Source organism: Lepeophtheirus salmonis, chromosome 4, assembly GCF_016086655.4.
Source record: "Lepeophtheirus salmonis chromosome 4, UVic_Lsal_1.4, whole genome shotgun sequence".
NCBI classification, from domain to species: Eukaryota; Metazoa; Arthropoda; class Copepoda; order Siphonostomatoida; family Caligidae; genus Lepeophtheirus; species Lepeophtheirus salmonis.
The window spans coordinates 20,801,645-20,816,059 of NC_052134.2; the positions used below are offsets into that span (position 1 = coordinate 20,801,645).

The following is a 14,415-nucleotide window of genomic DNA, read 5'->3' on the forward strand; positions in this document are numbered from 1 at the left end:
TACCGAACTTAAAATTGGTTTTTAGTGTTTTAACACTCGATGCAGAACTCTAAAGAAAGAGGTGACAGACATATCAATAGAAAAAAAAATATCCAATTGAATACTTATAGGTTTTAAAGTGTCTACTTTCACCTTGAATATCTTTTATCTCGCTTCATTGTTAGAGAGGGGATTTTTGTAGACAAATATAACAGTTACATTCTTCTCACATTTTACTCATATGTCTCATCCTTAGTCACTTTTGGATCGAGGATATCTGAGTGAGTGAGCATATTTAAGATACATGTTTTTGATTCTATATTTTTTTTAACCGTTATGTCGACTCTTTCATTTGAATATCTTTATTACAAATTGTTCTCCAAAGTTTAATAATATTAGAACTTCAAAGGCTCTGCGCAACCTCAAAGCATTACTCACTTGACTTAAACTTTATATCTCTTCATTTTTTATCAAAGGGAACATTTTTGAACTATGTTCTTACAACATTTTGCCAAAAAAACATTTTCAAAACCACTCAAATAAACATATACGTAGGAATGCTTAAATATAGCTTTATCTCTAATTATGATGACAGTTTAATGAGATATTAAGATTTTGAGAAGTAATGGTATGCTTGAAGTGTTCTTATTAATCAATTATTAATATTCCTCGGTATATAGGTAAATATACATTTATACACCAATAAAAATATGTGGGTTACTTTATAATTTAACGAGCTCATTTTTAGCCCCCCATACCCCCCCAAAAAAAAAAAAATACAAAATGGGAAAGTGGGATTTTTACACAGTAAGACATTTTTGTTTCATGATGATAATCTAGAATAGATATCATTTTCTCGATTTGTATATTTTGCATTGTTAATATGTGGTAAGTTAACTTAAAATAAATCTTTGAAGGAAGAGTTTATTTTTTTACATTATCTTTTTATCCAATATTTCATAGGGATATTAAAGTCAATTATATGTTTTATTCATTTTTTTGGAAGATTAATTGAGATACGCAAGAATTTTAAGTATAGTTTGGAGCCTTTATTTGATATATATGAATTTATTTGGCCCTGTTATGGTCTTTCAAATTCTAGTTCTAATTATTACATATAATTTTTGCTATTTTAAGCAAAATTTGGGTGCCTCCAAAGGATTCATCAGAGAAGTAGGTTGATAGAAATCAACGATAATTTCTAGGAGAAAATGTTTGAATTAAATCATTTGAGATTTTTTATGTATTTACATATATCGGTTTGTTTCCTGTATGAATGACGTCCTTTATGAAGTTAATCTTTATTGTAAATTATATAAATGTATCACTTACAAAAAAAATAAGAGGTAATGAAGTATACATTTGAAAATGTATACCATGGTATCCCTCAAAGCTAATTCACCTTGTTAATTCAATTATTGCGTAGTTAGCTATGGTCAGAGCAATATTCAATTACACTCAATGCCCCTAGCAAACATAAGCTGTATTTGAACAAATATTCATCAGTTTACAGCTTTGGTGTATCTAAAATATAAACTGCTCCAATGTACTTCTGTAAGCAGTCGATTTGACAATTTTTGCTCCTTTTTGTTGCTTTGAATGCTGATTTTTGAACTCAAATCCTATCTTATTCAGCTTTGAACAATTTCACTTTTTTAAGTGAATAATAGACAGTTGGAGATAATGCCATAGAAGTGTTTTGTTGGAAAGGGTGAGAGATACAAGGAATATTGCATTGTGAGTCATGGGCGCCCATAAGATTTTGTTCTAGAAAATACATTTTATTTACTTCAATGACTTTTTTTATAAAGGGAAAATAAATTTTTTTTTCTTAATAACCTTTTTTTTTTCTAGAAAACAAATCTTGAAATTGATTTTGGGGTAATTTTTTTCCAATGAAGGGGTTTTTTAGAATTTTTCCATTCTATTGATTAGTCAGTCCTTCATTCCTGCCCATCTTTTTATTTTCTTCACTCCTAATTAGGATGGAAGAATATAAAAACAAACAAAATAATTAATGATGGCTAGAATATATAATAATAAGTTTCAGCCCCTCACCTCCTACTTTAAACTTTAGGTATCATGATTCTTTGAAAGAAGGCATGGGGAAACTTCAAATGCTGAAATGACGTAGCTGCTAATTACGTTATTTTAACTGTTTTAGTTACCATAAGAGACCGGTAAGAACCACTCCCATGACTGACAAATTGTATTAGGACTACAGTCTTTTTAGTTTTTTAAAGCAGTCTAACACTAATTGTGATATGTTTTATTAGAAATAAATACGAAAAGTTCCGTTGATTTTAATTAACTTAATTTTCTTGCAACAATGTGTCTACATAAAGTGTTTTCAAATCTTAAAACTATAAATAATTTTCATACTTTGATAGTAAAATATATTTTAGTAAATTATTCCCCCTAGAGTCACATCAAGAGTCTGTTCAAATACCTACACACCTGTGGATTTACTACATCTGAAAAGAGGGTCAATGAGAACGCTTAATTTCTGTTTCCTTTTTTGTGCAGCAGACTTTGTTAGATGAGTCAGATTCAAAGTGCATCACGTGTTAGCATTAAAGCTTACATTTGTATACGATACAGGTCCCATTTGCGCAAATAATCACTTTTTGTTTTTAATTAGACTCTAAAGACATAGACAAGTAAGTACTCAAGTTTAAATCTGCTTGCAATTTAATGCATAATATATATCTCTTTGAACTAAGGAACGTTTAGTAATGACCTTAGGGAAATATATGCAATCTTTCAGCCAATACATAAACTAATGGATATTTAAAGAGGCTTCTCTTTTTTATGAGTAATTAACTTCCGGCCATTTATTGAGATATCAAATATATGAGGACTATAGAGAAGAACAGAAACATTTGTATAATTATATATGTACATACATATTGTAACCGTTAAAATTATGGTTCAATTACTCTTCGTATTTTTTTCTCATTTGACACTTTCCCGACTTTTTAGTTTTTATACGTAAATATAAAACTAAGCTCAACATAGCGCTTATCAAATTGCATTACAAAAAATGGAGAACAATTTATAAGATTTCAGGCAATATGCAAATATACAGTCTAGGAGTGTAGATATGGGGCTGATTCGGTAAACTACTATCCTTAAAACATTCCTAAGTTAACAGCTGAAGGCAATACAACACTTTTATGAAAACCTTGTACCCTTTATATTTTTCGAGATCCTTTTTTAAGGAAATAACTAAAGTTTCTAGGTAGAATTTTGCCTACGCTCACACAACCCCATTTATAGATTTAAGTATATTCAAGAATGGATAAAACGTATAGAAAACCAAACATATGTTTGAATTAAGAGGCTAAGAATTGTGTTAATCTAGTATATAAATACAAATTTGAAAGTGGGAGTTTGAGATATCAAAAATGAATCTATTACAAAAAAAGCTAATATTTCATCATTTCTTTGATAGTATAAAATTAGAGATTTGATCATATTTAAAAATGTTTAGGGATCAATCCAACAGTTTTTTTACTCTATATAGCCATTCATTACATGCTATAGATAGCTATTTCTATTGTGGCCATTTTTAAGTGTTATAATTTTGACTCCAACTGTCTTAAATCTTGTGTTGTGAAAGTCTAAAAGTATACTTCAAACGTTTTTGGATAGTATTGCACTTGGCTGGTTTAATCGGGAATTATCGTGCATTGAGTATCGAGGTATCAAAGGAAGAAATTCGCCATATTTTACATTTTTACTACCAGAAAGGGAAAAACCCCTCGAAAGTGTCTGAGAAAATTGGAGAAGTATATGACGCCGATACTCTTACAGTTCATATTGTACATTAGTGGTTCAGGATTGGTAACAAGTTACCAAACAGAACGGGGCATACTTGGATTAAATCGGAGGATTGTAACACTTATTATAAACCATTACAAAAAAAACACCTTTTATATGCCCAAGTGAGGTCATTAACAATCTACTTAGGCTATCTTGGAGTATTTAATTACTTCCAAAACTGATAAGAATATTAAATACATTAATTCAAACTTAATTATTTACGAATAATTCATAATTATTAATTTTCATGAAATATAATGGGGTTTCATTGAGCAAATTCAATTGGTAAACCCATGTAGGTACTTAAATTTAATATTTCATATATGTTATTAATACCATACTATAGAAGGATCTACAATAGGGACGGAACTGATTTTATGTCATACGTTAAGGATTGATTCATTCCATGACCAACACATCGTCATATTTTTCTCTAAGACATCTAAAAACGAGTGCAAGTATAATTCTTTAAATCGCACGTAGTTCCATTGATTAAAATTACGTGTTGTTTATAAAAAAAACTTTAATTTTCAAATTTTAAATTTGCGGTAGTAAAATCAACTTGTTTTTGAGCTTATTGACGAAATGTTGCAAGATTGAATAAAAATCACATCACATTGTGTAAACCTAACCATACCCTGTATCCATTCTAGAAAATATACATTGATCTTAATATGTTAAATACTCTTAATACTCTTTCTAAAAGTACCCAAGGGATAGGACTCGTGTAGGTATGTTAGAGACATGAATGTAAATGACGCAGGAAATATTTATGTAAATACGAGAATATAATATCATAATATATATTGTATTTGCAGAAAGAACTAGCCTAATTAGATCTTTGAAAATGTATGCAAGTATGTATTTGAAATAATGTAGTAATCCCCCTTTTATGTATATACAAGTAAATTGTATATGCAATATGAACACTTAAACTTAGTCACATTTCTACTCGTATTAAATTGTATTCAAATAATATTGCTGAAGTATACATGAATATAATTGTGAAGCTTGGGATTTTTGTAAGAGTACGAGGAGAAAAGGGGAGCAAAACATGTGATATTACTAAATTAAGATCTTTGTTAATATCAGCTGCTTGTTATATGATTTTGGGGAGATACAAATGAGTTACTGGTATAAAGAGGAGAACCCCCTACATAAAAAAAATCTACTTGTGCATGGAAAATATTATAATGATCATTCAATAACTATATATTTATACATTTTTAAACTAATTTGCACCAAACATAGGCAATAATGCATACTTCAGAGGGGGAGAGTTAACTTTACAACGACCTATTAAATAATGAACCAAAAAGAAGAAAGAGCACCCGCAACAACCGTTTCCTCTTTTCTATACTTAATTTTTATTTTAAAAAAGTCCTTACTTACATTTAGGGATGTGTAAAAAATTCAAAAATGAGCGCCTATTGTTTTTCCTTTTCGAAACACAAAAATGTTATCGTTCTTTTTTATTTTTGTTCATTCTATAATAAATTGTAGTGTATTTAACATTTTTTTGTCGCTCTCTCTGAATGCTGAATCCTCCCTCCTCTCTTCTTTTGTTGTAGTTAATGCATAATAAAATAATAATAATATACCTTTATGTTGGAATATAGCTCTATTTAATTTTTTGAAATGAAGAAAGTTCACCTCTCTATAGCAGTAATATATTTTCTCCTCCAATATCAAATAACAAGCAGCTGATTTTAACAAGAATCTTAATTCAATCACGCTCTTACATTCTTATCGTGCTCAATGAAATCTCCATCCCTTTTTAAAGAGCAATATTCAAGTCTACTCGATCGTCAAAATTTGGATCATTTAGAAACAAGAGGCTTCATAAAGTCATAAAGTTGTATGTCTATTTTTTGTTATTGTATATTAGAATTATATTACTAGACTTTGCAACTCTTACAATAGGGCATGATCAAAACTAATATATATATATATATATCCAATCTCCATGAGAGTCTTATATTTCTATAGTTAGGGGTGTAATATTTTCATTCAGTGAACTGTATTACTTTGCCGCAAGATGGCACCACTCTCTGCAGCTTTGTTTATAAAATATAGGGATCACATATATAGAGAGATTATACTGAGTAATAGCAAGGGAAATCAAAGGGATCTCCAAATCCATCATGAAAATCATTAAAATTTTGAAGATACAAATAAAATTATATCCCCTACATAAATTCCGTTTAAAGCCTCCATTGAGCGGGAGTAGATGCCCATCTCTGATGGGTAGGTTATCAGAATGTGCCCGGCCTTCCCACTTCGTATAGAGGCTTCTGTTGAGACTATAGATTGACATTTTGAATTTTAAGGAACAAAAATATGTTTTTTCAATAGTTTATAAATTTTAAGGTGCTTAACCGTAGTCACGTTTGAGTTCTTCCTGATTTTGTTTATGTTGTTCACTATGATGAATTTTTGTCTACGTACACTTTATATTACGATAATGTACTGACAGCTGAGTTTTTTTGTAGAAATACTTGTCTGATTAAATATTCAAAGTAAATATTTCATTTTTATATGTGTGTGGTAACGCCGAGGATTCCTGTACTTAGTAATATGATCCGAATGATATTCAACGATACATTTAATTTTGATGCCCATTCTTTTATTATGCAGAAGAGTTTTGAGGTTCTCCCTTTACCGGAAGATTCAATTATTTTATTACTTTAAGTTTATTTCTGAGGTATTAGGTGTCTAAAAATGATTATTAAAAGTTTATGTTTTATCATAGAACTTTATAATACCGCTTTTTGATGGATTCCTCTCTGGAATTTTCAATGATTATAATTGATGGCTACTTGAAAAATACAGTGAATATAATGTTATATGTATCATATTTATGTTATTTGAAAGTGCTTTGCCAAACCTTGTCATTTAAAATTTCCCTCTAACTTTTCATATTTCAAATATCATGTTATGTTCATAACACACAATATCATTTGTTGTAATGGCATAACCCGATGGAATCCTTACTTATTTTTTTTATTTATTATTATATTGATTTTTTATAACGTTTTATGATCTAGTTTAAATGTTTATATCATAAAATAATTAAACTATTTTGTTTGATAATTGTTTTATGATTATTATTAAAAGGTTACTTTTTTTATACCCTGACATTATAGTTATTTTACAAATTTACTTGCGGGAGTATCCCGCATTTCTCAGAGTTATTAAGCGTCGATTAACTTTGTCTTAATAAAATAGATATGCACTCCTCTTTTCTTTTCTTTTTTTAATATGACGCTCAGAGCATGGAGTTCAAGATACGTGAAAGTCTATTGACGCCATTTTGTCTCCCTCCACCCCCTCCCTCTTGAGTCGTAGATCTTTCATCTCGTATATACATATACAGTTCTTAATTTTGATTTAGATCCACTTTTTTAGCTTTTAATTATTTTGAAATAAACATATTCAACGATTTCCGTGGTACTTTTGCTGAAATTTGTAGTTTTGCATTTAAAAAATGTTAAGCAATTATAATATGAGAGGGAAAAAATGCCGTTCTTATTCCAGGGCTCTAGAGTTCAATGGTTGTACTTTGCTACAAGGTCCTTTTTATTTTAGATATTAGACGCCGAGCATTAGCTACCCACACTTGTTTCATAAATAGATTGTGACTCATAATCTCTGGATATTATGTTTTTTTAAAGTTATATCGATCCCTAATAATGGACCTAAAAGGATGTCCCTGTTATCGGTACTTGGAAAAATCTCAATTTTTAAAGCGCTATCTATAATGCCTAACTTTTAGTAAAGTTAATGTATACTACCAGATCTTAGTTTAGTAATACTTCAACTACGAGAATAGTTTTAAATTTTTTTAATTTAGACCTAGTCAAAGTATCTGTTATTCTTTAAAAAATTGCTAAGTATTTATTGAGGATGACGTTATAAAACGACTTTTGCGTCCCTTTCGGACTCGTCCTTAAAATTTTGGATGAAACTGGCTGTAATTTTTTTTTTTTAAGAATACACCCTTACTAATATTTATTTCCAAATTACCTACAATTAACCGAATGATGAGCTTTTTCACGTCTATTTATGTGTAAAAACAATTTATACTCTAAATTTCCTTAGTATTAAAGAAATTTTTTTTGCAATATTCGCTCTTTGGCATACACTAAAAGTTACCTCAATAAATCATTGTATAATAACTTTCAAATAAATAATTTCTCATAATAAAATTACCCTAAAGAAGTTTTGATTGATGCACATATATGAAAATAAAACTTTTCACAATTTTTTATTATAACAATTTTGTTACAATATAATTGAACATTTCATTTGTTAAAATGTTTTATTTCAATTAAGTGTTTGTTGTTTCAAAATCTAACATTGCTTCTCCATATTTAAATAGAAAACTGAGTTATAGTCATTACATAATATTTTTTACGTATATTCATATAACACACATACATGCGAAAGAGAAGGGGAAAAATGATATTAAGAAATGCACAATAACTTGTTCAAGACAAATAAGTATTTGTTTATTTTTATGACAAATAATACAAAATCATTCGTATATTCTGTTCAATATATATGCACATTGTTTTTATATATAAGAATAATATTATGCCATTTTTTACGTCATGACGGAAAGACATATTGGATGCATTCTTAAATAAATTAGATCGGAAGTTTTATATATTGTCACTCAACCTTGATATTTTTTATATTGTCCGGTGCACTTTGCATACAGGGCGGCGATATTAAATGCGGAAAATTTAAGGATAATGTATGTAGACAATCAAAAGTACCGGCAAGGGGGGAGGGGCTTTATTTTTGGAATTTTTTTGAAAAAAAAATCCAAAAGTAATATTTTCTTAGAAATAAATTTAAAAATCTAGAGGAATTTGCAAAATATTAATTTTTTTTTAATTTTAAAAATCCCTTTTTTTAGAGATAATTAAATTTTTGGTAAAAAATTTTAATTATTCAATTTTATGGAAAAAAATTAAAAAATCCATATCTATTCTTAAAAAAATTAAATTTTTGCAAAATGTTTTTTTCCTTTTTGCTCTACTGCATAATTTACCAGAATATTGAATTTTTTTTAGTAAAAAGCAAAAATTCCTTAATTTGGATGGGGTTCCAGCCAACCGTCTTTGGACACCTCCTGATTATAATTTAATTTCCGAATTAATACAGCAATTAACAAATCTTTTGCTCTTACATATAGAGATCCTTCATAAATCAATCACTACAAGTTATTCTGATGTGAAATTTGTGATTAGCTATTTTAATAGTATATTTGATTCCTTTAGTACGGAATACATTAAAAAAAAAAATAATATTTTATATATGTATATATTTTTATATTTAATAGAATAGCAAAGATTTTGCTGTTTTAGGCAGGATAAACATTATACATATATAAATAAAAGATTTATGGCTGTTCTTTTTAAATTTAATATTTAGGTAAATATTACTTTTAAAAAATATTCCTTTTTGAATCAAACCATTTATAAATTACAATTCCCTTAATGTAGTCCTTTCCTTGTAAAAATTGATTTTTTTTGGTCTTTAATTAATTTTAAACAGATTATTTACTAATTTTAGTACCAGAATATGCTTCGTTTGGATTTAAATGTGATGCTTTTATGATTAATAACCTTCATTTTTGTTGGAATAGTGAGTTTTAATAGGACTCCAATAAATATTGAAAAAAAAAAAAAAACAATTGTTGAAGAGTTAGGATCAATTGATAGATAAAAAGAAGTTATAACTTTTCTCATGTTTGTTGTTCAAATATGAAAACAAAGATTTCCCCATCAAAATATCCTTCTTCCACAAAAATTTTGAAGCATTTTAGAAATTTCTTTTTTCAATTTTTTTTAACAATTTTAAATTATTATTTGAGTCCTTCCCTCTTTTTAGACAAATAGATGTATGTATCAGAAAACTCCTTGAGTTAGTTTGAAAATGTTATTTAATGGAATTTAAATTGGTTTTCATTGAAAATTGACATTCGACGTTTCAATACCAAAAAAAAATATATAGTCAGTTTTCCCTATATATAGAAGAAATTATACTTATACTACTAATCATGTTTTGTTCAAATAAAAATTTTAGAGTAGGAAAGTGGAGATGAATAAATATTGTTTTTAAAAATCTACTTTGTATAACGGTTGAGAATTGAGATATTTATTATAATTATTTCTTTTCAATGACTGAAAGATGTTGAAAATATACAAATCAAATGTTTTTATTTACTTTCTTAATGTATGAATATCTTATAGTCTAAGTATCTAAAAAGAACCGTCACAATATACTAAAGATGGTATTAAATTAATAACTTTTTTTAATTTGTATAATTATTTGGAAAATTTCATTTTATTTTAAAATATTATGATAAAAATTGGTTAATGAGATCAAGGTATATTGATTTTTCAATATTTTACAGTTAATGGTGATAGACAAGAGACAATATGGCGTCTAATATTGAGTTTGCTACTCCTGAAAATACCATGGATGAGTCCATTGGTAAGGGTAAGTAATTCAAAGTGCTTTAACACTATTTAAACAAATAAAAACAACACGATAAGTCCTTTGCAATATTGTTTTTTGGGGAATGATTATGCATGGACCAAATGCAATTTCATATTTGGGAATAATTGAAATTTTGACTTAAAATGTTTTTGTTATTGGAAAATGAGTGATTTTTAACTTTTTCAATGACTTTTAAAAAGTATATATAAGATAAAAAAGATTGTTTGAAAAATCGTATGCATATAAATTTAACAAATAAAAATTAATGTTTAACTAAAATATCTGTAATTTTCTGGATAATTTTTAATTATATGTATAATGGTCAATAATACTTTTTCCATTTTTTAATCAAGTAATGTTGCTTTAGAGAGGACAATTTAAGTGTTTGCAATTTCATTTTTGAAAATGGCTAAAATTTTGACTTGAAATGATTGAGTGAGATATATATTGTTATGTATTTTGTCAATGAATTAAAAAATAATAATCATATCTATACATTTTCTTTAAATGAATCAAATCCTTTTATTTCATGATTGCTCCAGAGAGGACACCAGAGGATGAACAGGAGCCCTCACTCGTCGAAGCACCACCAACCGAGAGGAAAAAGAAGAATCTAGGATATTATTTTCGATTAGCTATGGCCAAAACCCGTGTCATTAACTCTATACAACGGCAAAGAGAATCAAAAGACTCTGTCGAAGGGGATTTGGGTGAAGTAAGTCGTAAAACCAAGAAGTTGAGTCAAAAGTTTAACTCATCTCTGCAAATGCCACGTGGAATAAAATCTGATCAGGCAGAATGTTCGACTCGGAAGAAAAAAAAGTGTCAAGTAATCCTACAGGAGCAAGCTATGCAGTCCCCATCTCCCCTTCCCTTTTTGTAAGCTACGCACTCTTCCATTTTAACTCCAAAAGATTACAACAGAGAAAGAATTGAGTTAATTTATTAATATGATTTATTGTAAGATATATTCCCTTTAATAATTAATTGTTCTCAATGTTCTATTAATGATTCCAGAAACAATTTTGAGTGTTATTTCCATAATCATATATCTATTTATTTATAAATCCGTTTCTACCGTTCTTATATGGTCTTTTTCTTCATTGGGAACCTGAATGTTTACGTACTCTATATATAAATATCTCTTTATATTTAATTTAATAAATATTTGTAAATTTCTCTATTGACAAATTTTGAAAAATCATTTTTTAGCTCTAAATATTTTTCTAATAAAATTACAAATTTAAATTATTTAAACAACGTGATTCCTCCACTACTTTACTTTTATTGTAATCTTCCATAAAAAAAACCCAGAAAGAAACCCCAAAATCGGTTGATGGGTAGTTACTATGGAATTATTATTGAACAATTGTTAGGAATAATTGACAACTCAACAAGTGATAACTCTAATTCAACAACCAATCATTATTCATAATACTGAATAGAGAAAGATAAGACAAACATCGAAAGCTGACCACTAAAATTACTGTACACTTTTTTGTTAGGGTCTTAACACCATGTTACATTAAATGAATACTTAAGTATTTTGAATAAGCTCCTTACTGGATATTAAATGGTCTAAATTGTGCATAGAGTACAATACTTATTATCTCTGCTTATCAAGTCACTGCTATGCGATCAAGACGTTAAATTACAAAATATGTAAGAAAGTTCTAGAATGGATAAATACTACTTCAACCATACTTAATAATTTTTATTAATGTTATTGACTTCTTTATTTGATAAAAAAGTTCTTTTGTTTTTTCATAACTTTCTTTGTTTCAAAAGTTTCAAATTTCTTATATTTTCATCCTTTTATGCAGTGACATAATCAAATAGACACGTTAAACATTACTAAACCCTAGAGCAGGGGTTTAATTTTTTTTTTTTTAAATTATGTACTCCTCATGGAACAGATAAATAAACTTCTGCAAAATTAAAATAATCAAGAGTATAAAGATGAATGTTGACATTTTAAGTATCCAGTATTCCCCTTTAAGAGGCTCTGTTTTAAAGATACGAAAGCTCAGATAACACAAATATATACATAATAGAGCTTGTGTATATTTTATGAGTGTCAACACCGTTGGACATAATTATATACCAAAAACACAAATAAATTATTTGGAGCTTAAGAAGATATGAGGTTGATTTATAAATCAAAAAGTAGCTGGCGTCTCAAAAAACAGCTATATGAATTCAAAATCAAAAAAGTCAAAATATAAATCAATAAAAATTGCAGTTTCGTTTGTTTTTTTTCAGGTGCAAAAAAATGGATTTCCAATAGAATATTGGATTCGTAGAAAAAATAAAGTTGGTAAAAATTTGTTTGGTTTATCGTTTGCATATAAATTTGACAAGTAAAAATTGATGTTTAATTGTCATTTTCTGAATAAATGTTCAATTTTTTTTTTTTGCCTTTTTTTCATAAAATGTCAATTTTCAATTTTGAAGAGGAAATGCCACAAAACAATGTATTTTGCAAGTAAAATTATAGATCTAACATTTAAAAATAGAATTTTTAAATGTTAGATCTATAACTTTACTGCATATTTTTGCAATATATGTAATGATAAACCAGTTATCGAGGGTTATTTATTGGGCGACATCATTCTCCTTAACGTTTTTTGTCTTGCAAGTACAAAAAAAAAACAAAAAAAAACTTGGTAGGTTTGTGTTCCTCTTTCTATTTTTTTGAAGAATTAGTGCCAAACAGTTTTTTGTAATTTTATTCGCGAATTTCGATTTGGCATATTTTGACAAAAATAAAACATTGACTTGAAAGGAAGTCCATCTTTTATTTTTGTCGAAGGAAATTGCAAGAAACTGTTTTGCACTAATTTTGCAAAAAAAAAATGTTAATTGGCATTGTATAGAGGATTTGAAGTTAATAACACATTTTTTTTTAAATTCATTATAATACATTTGCTATATTATAATGCCTGTAAGAATACCCTAACGCTCGGCCGAGCAACGCCGGATAACCCTTTGCTAGAATTATTATAATTAAACATTTTGGAGTTTCATTATCAATTTCCAACTTTCTTCCATATTTTGTAATTCTACGTTTTGTCCTACAACCAGCCTTGATACTAATAGAAACCCCCTTGGGAAAAATACAGTAGGGCTTCAAATTACATGTAAACATTGATGTTTTCTTTCTAAGTAAGATTTGATCCTTTCTTAAAGTATATGTCATATATAGTAATGCCTTTCATTAGGAGCAACATTTGTGTCCGATATGTGATCATAGTTATTAATTTTCACAAAGTTTGTTTCTTACAAATATATTATATTGACTCCTACCTCGGGCTGTGAAGGATCAAAGCGTTAAGCCTAAAATGTGTTAAAAAGAATCGAAATATATATACTTTTTTAATACTTATTTGACAATTAAGTATAGAACTTAAATGTTTATTTTTAAAAACAATTTTAGATAAACAAACATCCTTTCAAGAGCTTTCTCAGTAATCATTTTTTCTTATAATAAAATGAAAATTGAACAAGGTTGTGTCCGGTTCAGGTTCAGCGGTTCTATCGGTCCAGTCTCAGTTCTTTCATTTCAATAGTTTCGGTCTCGGTTCAGCTTTATCGGTCTCGTTCATTTGTTATAAAGTCTCAGTTTGGTAACAGGCACTTAAAACAAGGGGAACCGGTAGAAAATTAGGTTCCAGGAATGATATTTGAAAAAAGCAGGGCTATAACTACCTTATACGCAGAGTGCGTACTGCCCCAAATTTTCTTCAGGGCCCCTAAAATCAAGGTTGCTTAATACAATGGTTTTCAAAGTGAGGTCCGTGTGGGTAGTCTATGGGGGTTGGGGGGGTTGGAGGAAGATGAAGAATTGAGGATTATTTTCAGTCTACACTTTCATAGTACACATGTTTCGTATAAAGGGGGCCTCAGCTAATAATGTATTTGTTAAGGGAGCTTTGGCGTAGTAAAGTTTGGGATACCCTGGCATAAGATATATAGTTATCATTTTTAGGGGCCTACTAGCCTAGTAGTGGACCTGGATCCACTTTTCCGTATCCATATGAAAGCCCTTAGCTATTTGGAATTCAGATACAACTGTATCACCCTGGCAACGTAAAAAAA

The 14,415-nt window shown here is 28.4% G+C and overlaps 1 protein-coding gene across 2 annotated transcripts in view; it reads left to right on the plus strand.

The window, feature by feature from the left end:
• Positions 1 to 11,403, plus strand: part of LOC121116998 (uncharacterized) — a 35,360-nt gene extending 23,957 nt beyond the window's left edge. For both annotated transcript variants that reach the window (XM_040711320.2, XM_071887700.1), the window contains 2 exons: positions 10,232 to 10,317; positions 10,860 to 11,403. In XM_040711320.2, the coding sequence (XP_040567254.1) occupies positions 10,257 to 10,317; positions 10,860 to 11,200 (402 nt within the window). In that variant the 5' untranslated portion in view covers positions 10,232 to 10,256 and the 3' untranslated portion in view covers positions 11,201 to 11,403. The remainder of the gene's footprint in view (positions 1 to 10,231; positions 10,318 to 10,859) is intronic.
• Positions 11,404 to 14,415: the final 3,012 nt, after the last annotated feature.